General features: G+C 39.5%; 3 protein-coding genes across 4 annotated transcripts; 1 reads left to right on the top strand and 2 right to left on the bottom strand.

The window, feature by feature from the left end:
• Nucleotides 1–40: 40 nt before the first annotated feature.
• On the bottom strand, nt 41–3,544 carry LOC122051751 (ras-related protein RABB1c-like). 2 transcript variants are annotated; one of them, XM_042613011.1, is made up of 7 exons: nt 3,432–3,544; nt 3,161–3,255; nt 2,929–3,068; nt 1,934–2,016; nt 1,655–1,859; nt 1,490–1,558; nt 41–358 (listed from the first exon to the last, which is right to left on the bottom strand). In XM_042613011.1, the coding sequence occupies exons 2-7, from the start codon at nt 3,204–3,206 to the stop codon at nt 266–268; spliced, it is 636 nt and encodes a 211-aa protein (XP_042468945.1). In that variant the 5' UTR covers nt 3,207–3,255; nt 3,432–3,544; the 3' UTR covers nt 41–265. The 2 variants fall into 2 exon arrangements, with proteins under 2 accessions (XP_042468945.1, XP_042468943.1); XM_042613009.1 differs by lacking the exon at nt 3,432–3,544 and having other exon boundaries at nt 3,161–3,410.
• A 171-nt stretch (nt 3,545–3,715) lies between these two features.
• On the bottom strand, nt 3,716–6,482 carry LOC122051750 (protein transport protein SFT2-like). Its single transcript, XM_042613008.1, has 4 exons — nt 6,174–6,482; nt 4,811–5,078; nt 4,096–4,200; nt 3,716–4,021 (listed from the first exon to the last, which is right to left on the bottom strand). The coding sequence occupies exons 1-4, from the start codon at nt 6,377–6,379 to the stop codon at nt 3,911–3,913; spliced, it is 690 nt and encodes a 229-aa protein (XP_042468942.1). The 5' UTR covers nt 6,380–6,482; the 3' UTR covers nt 3,716–3,910.
• A 116-nt stretch (nt 6,483–6,598) lies between these two features.
• Nucleotides 6,599–13,638, top strand: LOC122051749 (coiled-coil domain-containing protein 22 homolog). The gene is made up of 7 exons (XM_042613007.1): nt 6,599–6,898; nt 7,168–7,274; nt 7,349–7,619; nt 11,008–11,183; nt 11,821–11,961; nt 12,156–12,380; nt 12,922–13,638. Exons 1-7 carry the CDS (start codon nt 6,626–6,628, stop codon nt 13,163–13,165), a joined length of 1,437 nt encoding a protein of 478 aa, XP_042468941.1. The 5' UTR covers nt 6,599–6,625; the 3' UTR covers nt 13,166–13,638.
• The last annotated feature ends 9,730 nt before the right edge of the window (nt 13,639–23,368 follow it).

Genomic DNA, 23,368 nt, shown 5'->3' with positions numbered 1-23,368 from the left:
TTAATTTCTAAAATTAAATAACAAATATGCAACTATACAATTAAAAGAACAAAGCACTTATTACTAGGAAATATGGAAGTATCAAACATGTAAACATACCTGAGGCAAAATTAATTCATGTACAGAAGAATTATACAATATGTACCAGAATGCATGCAGCAGGGAGGAAGAACCAGATTTTTAACTCTGGATCAGCAAATTAATGCACCACGCACCTTTCACTTGGACTAAACAGAATAATAGAAAGGAACACAAGGCAAAAAGATCAACTGCAACAACCACTAGCTTGAGAAGATGAGCCATCCCTTCCACCTGATTGCCCAGGAATTCCTCCGTATCCAACTTTAATCCCAAACGACTGTAAAGATGGAATTAAGACAAACATCACGAACAAGAATTCAAGACACAATCTAGGAAAGTTCATTTGAATAGAATTTGAAACAGAAAGACAACTTGCAACCCCAAATCCATAAAATATATGTTATTGCCGATGTAACTGGTTAACAATATAAACTCATAGGGTTAAACCAGTAGTCGAGTCAATAAAAAAATAACTGTTGTAATATTATCACCCTGTGTTTTTCCTAGGTGAACTACATCAATTTTGTATCTCCATTAAACTCTATTACATTAAGCTCTACACGAAGTTGATTGATTAGTAATGCTAAAATCAATCAAATTATTCTATCTCCCCCTATGCCTACTCTAACTGATATCATACAAACCAAGATGATGAGTGGAAAGTAAAGAACATGTTAATATAGAAATACATGCATCCATTGCGTTGTTGGTATATCTGATGTTTCTAGGATAATGGCAACACTATGCCAAACAATTCCAGTTCCTTTGCCAATATTGGCAGATTAATATTGTAAACCTCAATAAGAGTAGCTCAAAGCCCCTACTTCACGATGACAAGTAGTTCTCCAAGTTCCTATTGTCAGTTGAAAGAAGCAATTGTTGTACCCATTTTATATCAACTAACAATTGAACCTGCCATACAAACTCTAGTTTACACTTGAGATGTATAGACTTGCTCTTGCCTGGTATAGTTCCTTTGCGATACCTTGATTCAACATCGTGATTGAACCACAACATGTTTACTAGATAAGGTTATCTTGCAGAAGAAAGAAGTTGCCAATTGAGGTAAATCTTGCATCGTTTTTTAGTTTATCTGCTAAATTTAGAACAACTTGTTTAACAATATTTATAACAGATCCTGACAAGTAGAAATAAAAGAAAACGATGAGAACAAACAGCTGTTCTAGAAATTGACTTTGTTCAAACAAATAAGACATACATAAAAATCTTGAGTCTAGAAAGGTCAAAAAAGCAAATAAGAATTTTCTTTTTCTATAGGCAAGTACGAGGATGGGTATAAAAGAGAAATCAAAAGAAGAAACAAAACAGCAGGGCTCGGTAACTTCAGAATAGCCCCTTCATATAAATATTTTGATTTGTATCTGACAAGATAATGCTATGATCTTACCTCATTTGACACATCGAAGACACCATCCTGAATTTTCTTATATATACTTGCCGCAGTCTTAATGAAGACCTGGATACATAATCATGTAAAACAGACCAAACTTGAAACCTCAACGCTAACAAGGAAAACATAATACAAAAAGAAAATTCTTTGGATTCAGTTCACCTCCTCAACATTTTGTGCTGTTTTAGCTGAAGCCTCAATAAAGATTAATCCATGCTCTTTTGCAAACTGTTCTCCTTCTTCAGTGCTCACAGCTCTTCTGTGAGCCAAGTCACATTTGTTACCAATCAGCATAATTGTCATATTAGCATTGGCATGTTGCCTGGCATCTTCCAGCCAGCTAGCAAGATGATTGAACGTTTCCCTCCTGATGACAAGTTAAAGAACAAACATAGTAAGGCATTTGTAGCCCTCAAATTAAAGATCTCTATGAACATATACCTAGTTATGTCATATACCAGCAGTGCGCCAGCAGCACCTCTGTAATAAGATCTTGTAATTGATCGAAAAGATTCCTGACCCGCCTGCATAATTTTCAGAGTGTAATTCAGATGAATCAGCTAGTCAATGAGACAAATTCCATATAAACTTATTAGATGAAAAATTCAGTTATCTCCTACTCAATGTCTTACTCTCCTTGCAAGCAAAAGTTATCTGATAAAAGTGCCTGCTTCCATCTAAATAGATATAGATATGTCAAACTATACAATTAAGTACTAAAATCATTTTAAATCTGGTCAAAACAGATGTATTACTCATCTGAATAACCACCAAAACAAGAGTTCTAGTTCATGCAGAAATCTGCAAATTGAAGTTATTGCAAAAATGTAAATTTATTAGCATTGAACTAGCAAACACCATGATCAAGAAACAAAAAAAAAACATTTTTCTATTAACATTTGGCTGTGTTTGATAATTTTATATTATTTTTTACATTATTGACACTTGTATCATGTTATAACTACACCAAATAGATAGGGTAGGCATATACTTGTCGATGTGATACTAAATGATAGCCCGAAGTCTAAGATGCAAATCCAAGCTTAGTATTCCTCTCCAAACATGCATTTCACCACTTGTAGAGATTCATTTCATTCAAAGAGGTATCATATTAGACCCAAATTTTAAGTTTCTTTAAATAGATAGGACCCAATCCATAATTCTGTAGCCCATACATGCAATAATCATATTAACCATCATCCTTCTCTTCATGGTCCACCTAAAGACACAACGCCCTAATGAGACAAAATCAAGGCATATACAAATGACCAAGAAGGGAAATTTGGCTATCCCACCAAACTCTACTTCATAAATAAAAAACTCTCGAATATCATTGTATCCTTTAAGGTAGCATTCTCAGACTCAAAAACATTAATCTCAAACTTCATTGTTAGTACCGGTTCAGTATAGAAAATAAAATTCAAAATTTCACTAACCGTATCCCATATCTGCAATCTTATAGGCTTGTTGTCAATAGTAATCATTCTAGCCCCAAATTCAACACCAATTGTCAAGTCATGAACAGGTTGGAAACGCTTGTCAGTAAACTGTAAAAGAAGACATGATTTCCCCACTCCTGCAAACAGAGAATGAACAACAAAATCGTACAAAAAGGAACTGGTAGAGAATGAAACTCCAAAACACTGAAAGCAAGAAGAAGAAACATACCCGTATCGCCGATGACGATGTACTTGAACAGGTAAGCGTATGACATCCTCCACGAATCCGCCGACGGACAATCCGAGCTTCTCCTTGATCAAACCCTAAAAGATAAACTCAATCGATACTTCGGAATCAACGAGCAGAGTAGTAGAGAAGATCGATAATGGAAGGAGAGAGGGGAAGAAAGGATGCCCTTGTTCAGAACTCGAAGAGAACTAGAGAAGAAAAGGAATCGTTGACGCGAGAATGAGTATGTCGGATTACGTACAAGTTGTACCTTTTATCTACCTCGCTTGCAATTGGCATAAGCAGCATACGTTTGTCAGTTGGCAACGTGAGAACCCTTCATCTGCACCCGCCATCGGCACCGACCAGAGATATAATTCGGACTATAATTTTCTTTATAGTCGTTATCGTTCTTTTTTTCCAAAAAGGGTAAATAACTACAAATATAGAATTGACGACTATAATTTTATAAGGCAAGTTAGATTATTGATTTTTTTGTTGTCCACCGAATTTCTATATTACAATTATATTTCCCACGTGTTAACCAATTCAAGATTAATCAAGAACATATTTTCATTCTCAGAAAGCCCTTAAAGGGCCTTTAGTTTGCAAACATACCCTCGGAGTACTTTTTACAATAGGTTCCATTGTTTTGTTCGGAGAATTCAATCACAGAATCACCCACAATATTCTACACATATCCGTTTAGTTTCTAGAACACAAAAACATGACTTAGTTTACATATCAACATCATCTGCCAAAGCATTTTAGAACGGAGGAAGTTAAAGCTGAAGACAGGAATTTTAAACCAGTAGATCCTCCAGGAAAGTAGGATATCGAATAATACGTGAGTGAAAGAACCTAGGGGAAAAAAAAGAAACAACAAATTAGTAGGCAACCACGGCATTGGTGATTTACTACAATTAATCACGTACCTGAATCACAGAGAAGAGAACAGAAAGAATGTAGCTATGAAGCACCATGGAAACGTAAATTGTGCCAACCATACTAGCAATGAACAGCACTGTAAAGGGCAACCTCTGCAGCATGAGCAAAAAGAATTAAGATAAGCACATGTACAAAAAAGTTGTCATCAAATATTCAATGTATCAAACATGAAAATCACTGAAGCATAAAGGAAATAAATTTTTTAATGGGGTTGGCTGACACCAATTTACTGTAGTTTTCATTGATAGTTAAGCTTTCAGAAATCCATCTGCACTCAACAGCTGCTGAGAGTCACTTGTAAGACTAGTTTCTTGATATCATATAAGCAATCAAGACAATCACAACCATTAATGGTCTCATAGCAATTTGCGAGATGGCTTGCTCATCAAAAAGAATAAAATAAGACAGTTATAATTGTTAACAATCCAGATTAGTCTAGGTGACAAGGAATATCAATAGCTATAGGAATCAACTGTTTCAGTGTGCTTTGTTGTTTTGGCTTATACAGACTGAACTCCAAATACATAAACTCGATCATAAACAAGTTCATCTATACCATCATAATGGCTCCCTACAGTGATTTTATTGCAACGACTTAAAAAGTGAATTCTGCTCTGCATTTTGAGTTAGTTTCCACACGTAAATCATGGGCTTCTGGTAAATAGACACATATTAAAGAGCAATAAGGTCCTATGAAATTACCTCCTTGGAAAACATGTGAGAAAGCTGATTCTTAGGACCCCTCAGTGCAAAGAATGACCCAATGATCAATGCACAGCCGAAAGTGAAACAAAGAGCAAATTTTTGAGGGACCAGAACCATCACTGGAAGGAACATGGTAAAAGCAATGAATACAAAGAACACGCCGCTAGCAAGGAGCACACCGAAGTACACAAGAGATTTTCCAGAAGGTACATTACTAGTAGCATTCTGGAAACTTCCAGGCAACTCCTTGACACCTTTAGTAACCCTGTTGTGCAAAAATAGAGAAGCTACATAAGTCAATTCCATACAAGTGAGTATACTTTTGAAAATATATGTATCCAATACAATGAAATTGAACTAGCAAAGTTGAGATACAAAACCAAAAAGTTCTTTTATACAAAGAACCATGTCGAACATGTGATAATTATCCATGATTTCCTTTACAGTATATATTAGATATTAAACCATTCATTGAGGCCCAACTTAACCGATATAATAAATAATAAATTCAAGAAAGTATTTTCCCATCACTTAATTTAAGACTTCAGATAATAACTGGATATTTTCCTAACCTCTATCAGCCTAGCATCAAAAACCCGCTAAAAGGACTCACAAGTAACCTAAACACTTGATGTGAGACTTACAAAAACTAGGAAGACAATCTTTAAAATTATATTAGAGACAGGAAGGGTTTAGAATATGGGGAAGTAAGACAATGTGAACGAGTTTCAAGCGAAGGCCACTAATAATCATTATAGCATGTGGAACCACATTTGTTAAATATAATTTAAATAAGATTTGCATTGTTCAAAAACATTCTCATAGAATGGAACCACAAGTAAAAACTTTCATACGTTTTGACCTTTCTGAGGAAGGCGCACATACTACAGGAAAAAACAAATTAAAGGAGTCGAAAACACAAATCTTGAGCTACATTAAAGCCACAATCTAGACTAAAAAATGGACATATCATGCATCTGGCCTTTGAACAATCTTAGATTCACACCAAAATAATCAAGTTTTTAGAAAACCAAAGCCCTTATAAGCCCTCAACGTTGTCCAACCAAACATTAGTTTTTATTTTCAGACTTAGCAAAATAAAGCTAGATCTTGCAAAATAAAGACCAATCCTCATGCATCTAAAATAACCATATTCGGCCGCCAGCATCAATTGGAGAAAAACTCTAGATTTCAAACATGAGGAACCTATAAAACTAGACGAAACTATATCTCCATCACAATTTCCCATCCAGAACTAATTAGATCCGCAATTAAAGATCGAAAATTGTACAATTAATAGGGATAAAAACAATAGGGGGAGAGAGCAATTAAAGACTACAATCTATAGAGTGATCCTTACACGTTGAAAGTTCCGGTGAACTTGTCGTTGGCGGTCCGGACGGCGGACTCGATATCAAACCCTAATACAGAGGTGCCACCATCCTCAGCCGACCTGGACGCAGCGTAAGAGTTCCAATCGGAGAGGAGGGAGGATGAGGTTTTCTGCAGCTCTCCGCCGCTCCCGCTTGGTCCCCCCTGGAACCAAGACTGCGCCGTCTGCATCATGTAACCGGATCCAAAGGTTTCTCGATTGAGATATCTGTGCTTGACAAGGGGGAGAGTCGAAGAAACAGATCCACCTTGTCGTGATCGCGTTGCCGAGGCACAAATGCTTCGGGAAGGGTGGACCGTCGACCAAACGGTTCGGTTTCGAAATGCTTGGTTCGAACCGGTGGTTCATTCAAATCGATATCCACAAAACAGAGAGGCCCAAATAACACAGCCCAGTTGGATAGCGGAAGAGACGCCGCCATGGACGAGGCGGAGGCGATCCTGCTGAGTTCGCTGCGCAGCTCCGCCGTCTTGCTCCCGCCGGACTTCTCTACTTCCTCCGCCTTGCAGGATCTCTCACCTGACGCTCTCGTCTCGATATGTGTTCAGTCTCTCCAACTCATCATCGGCGCCACGGCTTCGTCTCTCCCGACCTCGCTCCCGGACTCCGCCGCCGAGCGATTCAAGGTATGCGAAGACATCTCCGCAGCCATCAAGTCGGCCGGATACATAGATGAAATCAGCTTCCGTCAGGTAATACTCTTTTATGGCTTTGTATTCTTCGTAGCCAGTCGGCGATGCTATTGTTCATTTGTTGAAAACGAAGTCATTTTGTCTTAATTCGAGGAATTCAAGATAATAAGTACAAGTTGACGTTGAACTATTATTACAGACGAGAATCTGTGAAAATTTATCAACCTAGAATAAGAATTTGTTAGCTTTACTTGGAGTTTTTTTTTCATGATTAAGAGTCGATGAATATCTATGGTAAAAAAATGGAAATAGTTTGTTTCTATTTCCAGTTTCTGTATCCGTCCAAGGATGAGTCCCATAAGTTGCTCAGATTTCTGGTGGAAAGGCTACCTGAATCATCTCAGAATAGAGATGCATTAGATGATATAGCAACAAGGTATTCTTCTATCGACATTATTACTGGGGCGTAGTTCTCTGTAGATGATAATTTTTTGTTTTATGAACTTTCAGAAGATCAAACCAAGGATTAACGGAAACAATTGGAATTTCGGATAACGAAGTAAAATCACATGAATTGGCTGATAATGAATTAATAAATGGGCATTTGAAATGTGATAAAGTAGAGAATTATTGCAAGGATGAAGAGGTTAAAGATGATTCAAAAGAATCAAGGAAACCTGAAGAAGTATGTGACAGTGATGCAGAGTCTAGATGGAAAGATGTAAAATTCAATTTGGAACTTGAACAGGCACTGAGTTCGTTGCAGTTGGAAAAGACAAAGGTAAGATATAGGTATTCTTAGTCATTGTATGCTTTAATGATTTTTTTTAATCATTTTATGGTTCTTCCTTTTGTCAAAGCATACATTTGCATGGTCATATTTTATTTGTGGAACTTCTACAATCATGCCTTCGTCAGAAAGGTTTTCTTCAAGTACTACCTAGCCATGCTAAATTTACTTAAATATGAGGTACATAACTTCATAGTACAGATGTTGATAGTGGTTGCTTTGCATGAAATGATTTCAAATTCAATTTGTTTCTTTTTGCCATAGTACATTGACACCGGAAAGTGTAGGAGAAATACGAGGTAACATAAGGCACACTCAATCCTCACCACTCTAGGGAATCGACCAAAGAGTTGAGAGAAATAACCAAGAAGATAAATCTTCTAACAAGCTTAAAAGCTCAAATATATCTTAATCTCAAAAAAAATACAAAGTAGAGCTTTTATAGGCGAGACTTGGAACAACCCTCCAAGATGAGTCAAAATGTATTAAATGCGATTTATATTTCCTAGAGCCTCAAAGATGAAAAGTGCATTTAATAATGAAACTAAACATGCAAGACATTAAAAACATTTTATCTTGTAAGTACCAAGAAAACATTCAAGAATACCAAAAACTAGTTGATCCTTTCCAATTCCTGAGTAGCATGTTAATCTTTGAATTCCCGAGTAGATTTCTAGCTTTTCCTGAGCAATGTCTTTACCAAGTAGCATCTTTCCCAAGCAATATTTCCAACACTAGCGTAGGGGAAGAAACTCCGAGTGCAACGTTCGAATTAGAGGTTTGTAGAGAAAGACATAGGAAGATAATTCGTAAACAAAGAGGAGTCGTCTCTAGGTTTAAACGAAAATAATTTGTTTATTCAAATCAAAACCAAACTCAACATGTTTTTACAAAAGCCCTAACCCTTCTTTAAATAGCCTAAGAAATAAGAAAAAGTTACAGCAGAAAAAAAAAAGAAAAAGTAAAAGAAAACTCATCCTAAAAAAATAGAGATAAAATCTAAACTAACTTTTAGAAAAGAAAATTAATCCTAAAAATTTCAAACAAATAAAAGAAAAAGTTAAAAGACCAAATCTAGAATTTTGATGACCCAATTAACCGATCTCGTCTTGTTGACTTTGAATAGAGTGCAACCATGTCAGGAGACCACGAGCTAATAATCTTCCTTGTAAATAGCCTCGATCGTCCTTCTTCAAGACCCAAAAGGGAAGTTGGCAGCCTTGTTTTTTTATCGCCATAGCTCGATGGGAAACATAGTCGTATCGGAGGACATAAACTGGTCGTGCTGCCTCCTACATCAGACGCCCCAGGTTCAAAAGAACTCATCCTCGAGTTCATGGTATTGTGTTCAAGATCAAAAGTCCTCGAGTGCTCGACATATACTAGCTCGCTAGTTGACTCGGTCTCATCTTCGTCGTAAATTGGATCACCGACAATTTTGATCTTGTCGTCCATATCTTTCTCAAGAAAATTTTTATTTAAATTAAAATAAAATAACTTACGACCTTTAAGATCTCGGGTATTATGATCACAGTGTGAGACTTCCAAAGCGGGAACCTGTTTGTCATGATCTCAACCACATACCTCACGATCTTCAAGATCTTGCACCACTAGACGCTGACAGTGTTCTAAAAATCGGCCTAGGCAGTCAGCCACTTAGGTGCTAGGCGCTAGCTAGCCGCACCGAAAATATGCTAGTCGACTAACCTAGGCGAGATTAGGCAACCTTAGGCATCAACTCATCAATCAAATCGTTTAGGGGCCGCGGAAATAGTGCACGGTTTTCATGATCTGTTTTAATTTGGGCTTTTAAATTTAAAACCCAATTAAAAAAAATTGAAATGTAACCTTGAGTTTGTGTCCGATGATAATATTGAGTGTGTCCGATAAAGAATAAGTTGTTGAAAATTATGGAGAACAAGAAGTAGAATAAATTTGTGATATTTTATTAGTTGTGTAATTTTGAACTCATTTTAAATTTGATGTTATTGTATTATAGTTATAGAATGTGATTTATTATATAATTTATATTGATACTGTGGAATCCGCCTAGTGACGCCTAGTCTTCGTCTAGGCGGCCTAGGCGCTGGTCTAGTGTCCGACTAGCGTTTAGCGAATTTTAGAACTTTGTACTGGGATAACTTCGTGACTTGTCTCTAGATCTTCGATAAACTTGTAGGGTACGCTTCGATCCTAGTGTGAGACTTCTTTAGCCGGAACCTGTCTTTCACGACCACGACCACGTCCACGATGATCATCCATGGATCTAAGACTTTGATACTAACTGACGCAGGAGAAGAAACTCCGAGCGCGACGTTCGAATCAGAGGTTTACAGAGAAAGACTTAGGAAGATAATTTTTTTATTCAAATCAAAACCAAACTCAATATCAACATGTTTTTACAAGAGCCCTAACCCTTATTTAAATAGCCTAAGAAATAAGAAAAAGTTGCAATAGAAACAAGAAAAAGTACAAGAAAACTCATCCTAAAAAAATAGCGGTAAAATCTAAACTAACTTTTAGAAAAGAAAATTAATTCTAAAAATTTCAAACAAATAAAAGAAAACGTTCAAAGACCAAATCTAGAGTTTTAATGACTTAGTTAACCGATTCCATCTCGTCTGGACTCTGAATAGAGTGCAACCATGTTAGGAGACCACGAGCTAATCATCTTCCTTGTAAGTAGCCTCGATCGTCCTTCTTCAAAACCCAAAAGGGAAGTTGGTAGCCTTATTTTTTTATCGTCATAGTTCGAAGGGGAACATAGTCGTATCGGAGGATATAAATTGATGTGTTGATGGATGCTCCTGCATCACTAACACACTTCAACCAAAATGGTCATAACATCCTGTAGAAGTATTATTTTCGGGAACTATTTTTTTTTTTTTGTTAGAAAGTAGACATCCGTAGCTTTCCAATGATATATAACTTGCTTTGTAATTTGTTCACAAGAACAGCAGATTAATAGTTTAAGTTGACACAAAAATTTAATGGCTTCTAAACTTTTATGTGTCATACATGTTGTAGACTGAACCATGCATTAAAATGATTTCAGATTTTAATTTTGTCAAACGTGAATGGTTTAACAAATTTTCCATGGGAACTTGAATTATTATGCATGTGAAATGCTTGACTTGTAAATGAAGTTTTAGGCATGGTCCATTGTATATTTTGGAGAATTCAATACATTAGTCTTCTTGCTTTGGTATTTTCTCTCTGTTTTATAGATATGTTCCAACTCATTTGTGTTACTAGATAGATACTTTCTTAGTTGATAACATTCAAAAAACATCATCTCAGTAATGTTAGTTGCCTTGACCATCTTTTACAACGAAGGCATGAAATTGAGAGTTTGAAATATCAAGAGAGATGATTGCAGGTGGGAACACAGTCAAAATCCTTTGAAGTTCATAATTTAGGAGCTCAACATGAACTCCTTAAGGAAGCTACGAAGATATCATTTGATGATCAACATTCTGTTCGATCCTGTTCAAAAGAGCATAATGAGCAAGCTGAAACAAGAAGTGGCACCCTTGAGGATTTGAAAATGCGACGGTAGGAACTCATGGTATATTTTTATGTTAAAACATACTACATGATTGGAACATGGATCTACATAAATTTTGCATTTTGTTGATTACCATGTGCCTCATTAGTATAAGACTATAAGACGAAAAATTGTCAAATGCCATGTACCTCACGTATACAATCCTATAAGACAAACAATCATTGGGAAACATAATCAGGTAAGAAAGAGGTTGATCTTATCTTAATATTAGTTGAGATGCAAATGTGGATTGTGGCGAAATTTGACAATGAGGTAACTATAAACACAGTTCTGAAGAAGATAATTTTTACACAATTTCTTTCAAAAATCATAGTTGGCTTGCTTACCTTTTGATTGTTTTCTAAATAACTATTTCACTGTCTCACACACCTTGTAAATCAGCCATTTGATTGCTCGTTATTCTATATTGTCGTTACACTTGTTTAATCTAAACACATTCAGTCATTCTTGAGTGTCTTGGAATAATTTAGCTTAATATGGCAAGTATACCCTGATTGACTAAAGAAGCTCTACTAAATACCTGATGGTGTTTCTTCTTTGGAGGCTTAAAACTGCACATTTACATATAAATTATGTTGTCAACATACAATGGTGTGTTCACGTTCAGACTATTACTTGTTCCAGGAACACACTAGAAGCAACAACAGAAAAGACACACAGCATTGAGCAGGAGCTTGCAGAACAACCTGCAGCACAATATAGGCTTCTGAAATTAAAGGAAATTGAGCAGGAAACAGAAGATACTTTGTTAGAAATTCATAGAAGGTTAGATTTGTTAGTAAGAACATTGTCTTTCACTTAGAAAGTGTTTGATACCTTTGTTCTTCGTACCTTAGTTTGGTCCAAAGTATACTCCAATGGACTGATCAGTTTTTTGTTAAACATAAAATGACTGGCAGTTGTAAGTTCATTGCTGTGTATGTACGTCATCACGTTCTTTTTATTTCTGGCTTCCTCAGAGAGATTGAACATGCTGAGCTTCTGGCAGAGTTGGATAAATTACCCAGCAATTTTCCTAGGAAGTATTACATTGATCGAGTGACTGAATTGACAAAGACTAACCGCAAACAGAACACTGACATTCTCCAGATATCGAAAGACATTCGAGAAGTTCAACTAGATAGTAATTCTGCACAGGAACGACTGCACAGGACATATGCTGTGGTCGAAGAGACTGTTTTCAGGTATTATTGATTTCTGAATCTGGTATTGACTTTGTCCTTGTCCTTAAAGTACTTTCCAGTTTCAATGGTATATGGTTTAGTTTGTACAATCAAGTCGACAAACTCTTTTTTTTATAGCAAAAGAGTGGTACAACTCTCCTCATATATGTTGCTTGGTTCTTTGATCCTCCTTGATCATAACAGAGAATTCTTATCTGGCATTCTTGTATGTTTCATAGATTCTCCTGTCTTATCACTCTATAGTCAATACACAAACTTCCAGAGGCAGGAGACCTAGGACATAGTGATCATTTTCTATTAGACTACTTATATTTCTCTTTAATTTCTTCTGCAATCGTTCTGTTGAATGTGGCTCACTTCTACACTTTACCACTATGCCATTTGAGGTCTCATTTCTTTCTAGGCATTCTTCTAGATTTGGTTCTATATGTTTCTACTTTAGATTTAAGCTTGCGCTTGCTTGTAAGTGAAACTGATATGCAAAGCATAAGCATCTGGTAGTTGCAGGCATCTTTGCTTAAGCACTTTCTTTTGCCCATAGGAACACTAAAGATGATCCAGCAGGGCGCCAGTTATACCGGCTTCTGACTAGCATACATGATGTTTTCGAACAAATCAGAGAGAAAATTCTTGCAACTGACAGAGCTAGAAGGGAAGCTGCTGAGCATGAGAAGAAACTTGCAGCTATTTCCTCTAGGACTCTCGACTTTGACAAACTCCAAGCAGATCTTGATTCCATCAAAAAGGAAAACGAGTCTCTAGAGCAGCAGCTGCGCGATGCTTAGCCTACAGAGTTTTCTAAGCCATGTAATGTACAGTTTGGGCGCTAGTTACTGGTGCAAGTTTTTCTGATTGAAGATCCTGAAGTTACTCGTATCGCTGGCGACGTTAAAACAAGTAACTAATACTCGCCACAAGCTTCCCAACTCGAGCTCCTCAAATTGAGTCAAAGCTTGGTCCGGTGGAGCAGGGGCAGATCAAGCAGGTAGAGAACCTTCTGGCCAACTTAGTGGGGGTTGAGTCAGAGCTCGATCAGGAAAGAAAGTAAGAAATGGATCCAATAGATTTCAAGATTGTTCTGTTCTTATTTCTATGTTAAGATCTGAGAAGTGGTTCTTCCAAGTGGTCTTCATGATGAAGTTCTTTAATTTATCCCTTCCATTCATTAGTAAAGCTAAATTCTTATACCACTCAAATCCAAAATCAAAATTCCCTATAAAGAAGCATCTGCTAAGTGGTTCGAATCCTCTGTCATTAATCTATTTTTATCATCCTATGTGTTTTTTTAATGAAAATGGATCTTTAGAGCTGCTCTTCTTCTGTCAGTCTGATAGGATTAATTTTTTAATTGTGCTCAACAATTAATTAATACTGCATGATCATTCCCATTCCATTTCATTAATGCATAAAGTCGTGTTTGATCTAAAGGATCAATTAAATAAAACTGTCTCCAAAATGTCATCCACGTTTGGGAGATGGTCATGGCGGAAACAGCCGGCAAGACGCCGGTGAGAATGCGAGGGAGAAACCAGGCTGAGCGGCTGATGGGCTCAGTGGAGCTGGATTCGGAGGGGCCGAGTAGGGGGAGGCGGAGGGCCCGAACGCTAGGGAAGACAGCGAAGGTGGCATAGACACTCGACGGTGGAGACCGTGGGATGGGTGGTGAAGAGGAAGGTGGGATGGGTGGTGAAGAGGAAGACGGAACAGTGTCTGCCAGAGAGCTGGATGGTGAGGAGTAGGAGGTAACCCATGCCAACGCTTGGGAGGAGGACAATGGGGGGAGCTCGCCGGCGATTGTCGTATGCCCGTACGTAAAGATTTTAAAAGAACTCTGTGTGGTTAACAAAATCAGTCAGATTTAATAGTTAGGGTATTTTAGAGTTAAAAAGGGTGAAGTGAAATTGACTGAAATGAACCTGATCCTGATCGAGAGTCGAGACGATGGACACTGGGGACGTGGTGTTTCTGCTGACTCCGCGTGGATCTCCGAAGGACGTGGACCTACAACCACAAGACGTCAGTGCTGAGCTAGGGAGGGGTTCCTCGGCGATGGCCCTCCGACGCTTAAGTCAAACACTGACGATGTAAAAATAACGAGGAAATGAAATGACAGAGTAACTGTAGCTATAGTGGAGATTCTCCATACCTCCGATGAAACTTGGGGCTCCTTATATAGGACCTCGGGAGCGTGTGTGTACACTTCTTGATGCGTGCACGCTTCTCAAAGCATTCCCTGAAAGGACATATCAGAAAAAATACCTCTGACGTCATACCTCAATAACCCGAGTATATCCTGACAAAACAGTGGAAGCTTCCTTCGTATGATTCTCTGCCTGATCTCTACTTGATCATGTCGCCGACCATGTTGTCTGTCGACGACACGGGTCTCGAGGAGGATATCAGTCGATCTTGCTTTTGTCTGCTAATGGGCCGAGCGGGTGGGCTGCTCGGCCAGCTTTTGTCTACTAGTGGGTCGAGCAGATGACCGCTCGGCTACTTCCGCTGTCTGGGATGAGTAGGGCGGTCGCTCGGCTACTTCCACTGTCTAGGCTTGTTGGGTCGTGTTTCCGCTTCGCTGGCTGTGATCTGATCTTTGGCCGATCAGGATGTCCGCCTGGCACATGCACAGTCGCTCGACATGTGACCTGTCGGTCGGCGCCTGCTTTGGTGATACTGGGTCTTTGAGCGTCAGAAGCTCAGTGCGAGACCGAGCTATGATAACATCGGACCGGTCATTCCTTAGTCTGATCGGCTGATGGAGTCGCCCGGTCGGACGCTAGCCTGGGGGCGTTGACCGCCTTGACTTTGACCTTCCATGTAGCACTGACCTCCTGCGGAGCGGGGCCCCACCTTACCACCAGATCACGTGTCTCCCCCTCAAGTTTAGTCGAAGGAGGCTGCAAGTCCGACTGACTGGACAAGCAGTCTGGAGATTGGTTGGTCGATCGGCCATGATGCTAGTTGGACCCCGACCAGTTCGTGCAGGACTGATCTTCTGGGACGCTCGACGATCCGATGGTTTGCACTTCGTGTAGGACCGTTGCGGCCGGCTAGGAGAGGGTTGTTGGATATCCTGCAAACACAAAAAGATAAACCCTCCTCGAACTCTATAAACTAACACTTGCATATATAAAGTAAGCTGATAAATTAAAAGCATAAAGAAAAAGCGAGGCAAAAGTATTTACTTGGTGACAACCGATGTGGTTGTTAATCCAAGGAAGATTAAGCTCAATAAAACTCCTTCAGGCGGAGAAGCCTCTTACAATGTTGAAGCGCAGAAAATAGAAGCTTAGACTAAAAGAGAGCGTGCAAGCACTGGATTTACAATCGGTGAGTTCATTTTTAAGCTTCTGGACCAGGGCTATATTTATAGCCTTGGTCGGGGCGCCTGGAAGGGTTCCGGGCGCCCTAAGGAGGATAAAACTTATCCCCCAACGTTCAGATCGAGTCAAAACTCGATCTGGTCAATTTTACTGCTCAGGGCGCCCCGGAGCCCAAAGTCAACAGTTGTTGACTTTTTCGTCCGGGACTTCTTCTCTGGTTCAGTCCCGCCTCGGTCCGGTTCTTCTCCTCCGGATCCGCTCGCTTGGGTGATCTCTGCCATCCGGAATAGGGCTCACCCGAACCCAACTTCCGGTCTTCTCGAGCGTGCTTCCCTCCGGCTTCTCGTCCCTCGGAATTGCCGCGTGTTTCCTTCTCGTCCGCCAGCGTACTCATCTGCAGTCTTCGTCCCTCGGTCGCATCTCTTGCTCCCCGAGCAATCTTCCGCTCCGGCTTTCGTCCCTCGGAACCACCGCGCGCTTCCTTCTCGTCCGCCGGTGTACTCTTCCGCAGCGCCTCGTCCCTCGGACGCACAGCGTGCCGTCCTTCTCGCTAGCTGCGTCTTCCGCTCGAGTACCTGTGCTCCTAAGCTCCTGCACACTTAGACACAAGGTTAAAACAACGCATGACCTAACTTAACTTGTTGATCACACCAAAACAACCTTGGGGTTCCAACAATCTCTCCCTTTTTGGTGTGATCAACCCAAGTTAAGCTAGGGTTACAAATAGACATAGAATAAAAACAATTTATTGCAATAACATGCAACATGATAGAAAAAATTGAATTTCAAAAATTTCAAATTTTAATTTTCAATTTTCTACCTCCCCCTAGACTTATACTTTCCGTTCTTCCCCTTTGATCACAATAAAAATGGGGTTTCAAGAAAAACAATCTAAGGGTTTGACACAAAAAAAATTATAGAAATCTATTTCAATGTTTTTCGGAGAAAAAATATTTCCAAGTTAAAAAAATTTCTAAGTCAAAGAATGACTTTTGAAAAATTTCTAAGTTTTCACCAAAAATAAATCTTTCTAAGCCTAAAAATTTATGCAAGAAAATTTAAGAAAATTGATAGCATTAAAAAAAATTTTCTATGCATTTATTTATTTATTTTATACTGATACTTATATCAGCAAGTTTTAAATTTCCATTTCAATTTTTCATAACTTCTCAATTTACACTTTTTCAAATTTAAAGCCACAAATATTAAACATGCAATAATTTGTATCATGTTAATTTCTATTATTTTTTGAATTGCAACTTCACAAAAATATTCAAATAGCATAGATTCTAACTTGATAAAATTTTTCGACAATATAAAAAATTCTTTCGGCAATGTGCAAAATTCGTTCGAAAGAATATTTTGTAATTTGCAAGAATTTTTTAACAACAAAAATTCTAATTTACAGGAATCTATTAACAATAGATTTCTTAATCCGAAATACCTTTTCGGTGACTCAATTTCTAAATCGCAAAATTCTTTCGAGAGAGTAATTTGTAATTCGAAAAATTCTTCTAATTTGCATAATTCTTTTGTCAAAATATTTTTAAATTTGTAAATTTCTTTTGATAATATTTCTAATTTGCAAGACAAATTCGACAATTGATTTGCTAATTCAAAAAACTTTTTCGGTAATTCAATTTTTAAATTGCAAAAATCTTCAGGCAATTTTTCTATTGAATTAACCGGTTGTTCAGAAGGTAGAGACCATACCTTACTTACCTTGTTGGTCGTTGGTTCTCCCCCTGTTGAATTAATTTCTTCCGAAGATTCTCCCCCTTCATCAATCTCGGGATGTACTTCGGCTGTTGGGGTTGTCTCGGTAATTTCTTCCATCTCGGATTCTGATGATGGCTCAATGTCTATTGAGGGGACGGCTTCAATCGATTTTTCGTAGAGTTTTAAGAACTTTTCCCAAAGTTCTTTTGAGTTGTTGTATTCGCCGATTCTTTTGAGATCTTCATTTGGTATCACGGTTAGGAGATGAAATTCTGCCCGTCCGTTTGCCATCGATTCGTTACGTTGCTTTTTGTTCCAGAGACGTAGATCGAGTCTTTCTCCGTTCGTGTTCTTCGGTTCTTCATAACCAGATTTTAAAATTAAAGAAATACCAAGGTCTGAGTTAAGGTATACCTCCATTTGTTTCTTCCATGAAGAAAACTCTCCCTCGAATGCTGGTGGATATTCGCTAGCTCCGGCCATCGTTTTGTTGCTTCAGACGGCGGTTAGTCCTTCTAAGGCGTCTCGGCTCTGATACCACTTGTAGGACCGTTGCGGCCGGCTAGGAGAGGGTTGTTGGATATCCTGCAAACACAAAAAGACAAACCCTCCTCGAACTCTTTAAACTAACACTTGCATATATAAAGTAAGCTGATAAATTAAAAGCATAAAGAAAAAGCGAGGCAAAAGTATTTACTTGGTTACAACCGATGTGGTTGTTAATCCAAGGAAGATTAAGCTTAATAAAACTCCTTCAGGCGGAGAAGCCTCTTACAATGTTGAAGCGCAGAAAATAGAAGCTTAGACTAAAAGAGAGCGTGCAAGCACTGGATTTACAATCGGTGAGTTCATTTTTAAGTTTCTGGACCAAGGCTATATTTATAGCCTTGGTCGGGGCGCTTGGAAGGGTTCCGGGCACCTTGGGGGAGGGGGGGGGGATAAAACTTATCCCCCAACGTTCAGATCGAGTCAAAACTCGATCTGGTCAATTTTACTGTTCAGGGCGCCCCGGAGGGTTCCGGGTGCCCTGGAGGGCTCCGGGCGTCCCGGACTGCTCCGGGCGCCCCGGAGCCCAAAGTCAACAGTTGTTGACTTTTTCGTCCGGGACTTCTTCTCTGGTTCAGTCCCGCCTCGATCCGATTCTTCTCCTCCGGATCCGCTCGCTTGGGTGATCTCTGCCATCCGGAATAGGGCTCACCCGAACCCAACTTCCGGTCTTCTCGAGCGTGCTTCCCTCCGGCTTCTCGTCCCTCGGAATTGCCGCATGTTTCCTTCTCGTCCGCCAGCGTACTCATCCGTAGTCTTCGTCCCTCGGTCGTCAACCTTCTCGCTAGCTGCGTCTCTTGCTCCTCGAGCAATCTTCCGCTCCGGCTTTCGTCCCTCGGAACCACCGCGCGCTTCCTTCTCGTCCGCCGGTGTACTCTTCCGCAGCGCCTCGTCCCTCGGACGCACAGCGTGCCGTCCTTCTCGCTAGCTACGTCTTCTGCTCGAGTACCTGTGCTCCTAAGCTCCTGCACACTTAGACACAAGGTTAAAACAACGCAGGACCTAACTTAACTTGTTGATTACACCAAAACAACCTTGGGGTTCCAACACTTCGGAGGTTGCTCCTTCGACGTCTTTGGATGGGCACGGACCGCGCAGTCAAATGCTGACGTCGCCCCGAATCTCCTCGAATTTTGTGCAAATCCTCTTCATTAAGGCCGAGCACACACCCACGCTTAATAATGGCGCCCATTAAATGCTGTCCTGTAGGAGTATGCCACATGTCATCGTCGTAGTCGCTGCACGGCTGAAGTGACAACTGTTGATGTGATGTTTGGCGATTTGAATTCAACGGATGGATCTGCATCTTGGTTCCCGTGACCTAGATCCGAAGGCTCTAATCGGCCGAGCCTTCTCCTGATATGTAACGACCCAATTTTTCCCTATTTCAAGTTCTAAAAGTCCATAAAAATATTTGGAAATACTTTTAAAATATTCTAGAGATTTTTAGGAATTTTTAGAGTATTTTTATGTAATTTTTGGAGGTCATTTAGTATGTTTACAAAAAGAAAGAAGTTTTGACCAAAAAACGTTGAAAGTAAGACTCGAACCCATGACCTCCGGACGAACCCGACCTAACCGGACGTAGCCAACTAGCTGAGCTACGCGGGTATTGTTAATCGAATATGAGAATAAATAGATTTAAGGTATAGTATAATGAAAAACCCTAGATTTAAAAGAAGCTTAAGTGTTTTTTCCCCGAACGGGAAATCCCAAAACCCTTTTCTCCTCTTTCTCACACGCGACGCCGCGCGATCCTTCTCCTCTCGCGGCGGAAACAAAGAAGCGGGCTTAGGGCTTCACTCCGGCGGCCGGCGAGCTCCCTCCTCCGAGGGTTCTTCACATATCCGAGCTCCTCTCGGCAAGGTGAGCGCACGGGCACAAGAAGGGGCCGAGATCTTCATTCCTCCGAACCCTAGCAGCCCTTCCTTTGGTTGTAAGTCTAAGAACAGTAGGTCAGTACTACTCACTTGCTGTAGGATTGTTTCGGATTTCCTATTCTTTTTGGTTCCGAATTTTCTGTGAAGATAGTGGAATTAGGGTTGTTGCCGTGAATTGCTTGTTCGGTTTTTTTTGCTGTGCCTCAGTTCCGAGAGGAATCTGTTTTGGATGGCTGCAGACTTTGGGTTGTAGGAGAGGATGATGTTAGGGATCTTAGAATAGGTGCATAACACTTCTTGTTCTGTGCCAATCGGATGAAACAGAATAGGGGATTTAGGGTTGCCTTACAAGAAGAGTTAAGCTGTGAAATGATATTTATGCTTGTTTTAGCTTTACAGTAAGTTGAATCTGATCTTATGCAAAGAAAATAAATGCAGAACCGGATTTTGTTTTCCTTCTTGCCTTCAGTTGCTGCTTAAACATTTTGCCATGTATTCTAAGTTTCGGTTGGATCTTGTAGCTAACTTCCCAGGTGGCAGAGACAAGCTTTAGGTTTTCTTCCCTTGCTCCGGATTCCACAGTGCCAAGTAGAGTTACATGCTAGGGTTTATTTCCAGTGTGCCTGTGACCTTAGTAATCCAGTGTAGATCTTGTTGTGGCCATATACCCATCTTGTTGTTTTAAGATGATTGTTGATGTGTGTCAGGGTTTAAACAAGGAATTGAATATTTCTGTTGCCTTATGCTGTGAATATGTTTGCAAGGGGTTTTAGTTCAGCAGATTTTTAATTTGAAGCATGCAGTCAGCTTTCCTTGCTACTCAAAGGGCAAGAATAACCCTTCATTTAGTTAGAATGGTTTAAGCATTTTATTGAGCTTAAGTGTAGATTTTTATTAGTTATATGTGCAGATTTTTATTAGTCATATGTGCAGATTTTTATTAGTCATGTATGCTGATTTTTGCTTCCCTCTGCTTTAGGGTATGCATGAACAGATTTTAGCATGTAGTAGTATGTTAATTTTTATTTCTCTTGCTTTAAAATGTGCATGAACAGATTTTAGCATATACATATATGCACATAGCATTTAGTTTAGACCTTCTTTACTGTAATAAGCAGCTATAAGTAAGAAAAAGACCAAAGTCTAATTAAGAAGAGCTAACCAGTAGATCATTTAAAGTAAGAGGCTAGTACCCGACTTCCAAGGTTGTCGTTAAACAAATCAAGGTGACCAATTCCAAGGTCTTGGCCCTGGTAAGACCAAGGTCTTTACCTCATAGGACTAGAGGCTCGCTACCTCAGTCACTATTAGAGAGCGCGCATAAAATGGTACTAAGCCTAGGCCCAAAGAAAAAGAAGAAGAAAGAAAAAGAAAAAGAAGAAGAAAGAAAAGTAAAAGTAAAAAGAAATTAAAAGATTAATTTCAAGTATAAAGCTATAAGTAAATGAAACAAGTATCACCTATGTTTAGAATCAACAGAAGTTTAGTTCCTTTAATTCTAAGCATACAACATGAGTTTCATTACTTTTTTATTAGTTTAGTGAGCATGTTTAGTTTTATTTCCAGTATTCAGCTTTATTCTGGTATATTATGAGTATGTAGTTTATTCGAGTACTTTGCTATTAGATTAATATATGTAGGTTTTCTTTTAGCATTTCAGCTTCAGTATCGTTTGCATTTTTATGCACTTCGAGTTTTTGTGAGATAATTTAGTACTTACTAAGCGTTTCGCTTATAGATTTCTTTTTCCTCCTACTGTAGATAAAGGAAAAGCTAAAGTATGAAAGGAAGGCGACAATGTGGTGGTGATGAAGGTGTGTGATGGCTGGACTATGGGGAGATCAAGAGTTTGTTAAGGAATTATCAAGACTTTTCTATTTAGAGTTCTTTTAGTTTAAATACTATTATGAAGTTGGGATTGTAGTTGAGTTTATTCCGTACTTGTAGCTTGATATGTCCTATTGTTGGAGTTAGATGTTTGTTTACTATTGCTAGAATAGTTTTCTTTTACTTACTGTGTTATTATTACTGCGTGGGTGTGGAAAAATATGTTCTAGCCGCCTGTGGCTGTGTATATAGTGTTTGTATTGTTAATTTGGTCACCGGTACAGGGGAGACTCTGTCGAAATTTTTCAGTAGAAATTCCTCTAGGGCCGTGATAAATCTAAGTGTCGCTAATAATAGCATAAGTGACACTAGTATTAGAGTAGTAGTTAGGTAACGGTCAACCTTAGAGAGTAGTAGTAAGGAGGGTGGTCGCTACAGTTGGTATCAGAGCAGGTCTCATTCTCCAGCATCACACACATCAGCATCATCCTTGCCGTCTTCAAGTAAGAAAGTATTTAATTTCTTTCTTTATTGCTTTCCTTTATTACTATTTGCAGTATAAAGTAATTGCTTATAAGTGCTTAAGTCAGATAAGAATGTTTGCTGTTTTCTTTATTCCTGTACAAATGTGTATGTTAGAAGGGATAGAGAAAATATCAAGTCTTTTTCCTTGCATAACTAGATGGCAAGAAGAGAGCGTCCCCGTACCGTTCGTGCTGAGGACCAAGCTCAAGAGAACGAAGTTCCCAGAGCAACTGAGCCCAATCTTTCTGAAGTTGTGGCTCAACTCCAGAAACAAGTAGCGGAGCAGCAGCAAGTAATTGCCAATCTGATGGCAAATCAGCAATCAGTTCCTCCCCCTCCCCCAGCAGTCACTACGGAGACTCCAGCGGTAACTGAGGTTCCACCAACTGCCCAGGGAGTCGCCACAGCGCCTCAGAGGCAAGAAGCTTACCTCATACAGTGGCTGAAATTGAAACCAGAGAGCTTCTCAGGCACGACTGAGCCCTGGGATGCCCAGGCTTGGTTCAAGACACTGGAGAACACAATGGATCTTCTTGACTGGCCAGAAGTCGAGAAGGTCAAGTGCGCCTCTTTCTTCCTGTCAGGAGATGCTCGTATGTGGTGGGAGAGGATAAAGACCAAGAGAGCAGCCGATCAGATAAGCTGGGCTGATTTTCAGTCAGAGTTTTATAAAGAGTTCTTCCACCTGCAGATCACCAACAAGCACTATGAGGAGTTTATTGAGTTCAAGCAAGGTGACCTGCCGTGGAAGAAGCGGTCAAAAGATTCAACAGGCTAGCTCACCTTTGCCTAGAGTTAGTAAGTACAGTGAAAGAACGAGTCAGACAGATGCTCCGAAGGCTGAGACCAGAAATAGCACTTAATGTGAGTAATGAAACTCATCGACCACAAATTGGTGAAGAGCTGGTCAGCAGGGTATTAGTGAGCACTATCTGAACAGCATCAAAGCACAACAAACGCAACACAAGTCAGTCAAGATCGAATACAAGACAGTGGGGAAACAGAGACCCCAGTCAAGTAATCAGAACTGGAAGGACAAAGATAACAAGAAAGACCCAAGCAGGAAGATATTCGGGTAGTCTGTGAGTATCCAAAGGTATTTCCAGAAGAACTACCTGGACTATCTCCCAACAGAGAAGCGGAGTTTGAAATTGAAGTGGTTCCTGAC

The sequence above is a fragment of the Zingiber officinale genome, chromosome 3A (assembly GCF_018446385.1).
Source record: "Zingiber officinale cultivar Zhangliang chromosome 3A, Zo_v1.1, whole genome shotgun sequence".
NCBI lineage: Eukaryota > Viridiplantae > Streptophyta > Magnoliopsida > Zingiberales > Zingiberaceae > Zingiber > Zingiber officinale.
This window is presented reverse-complemented; position numbering and strand designations above follow the sequence as displayed.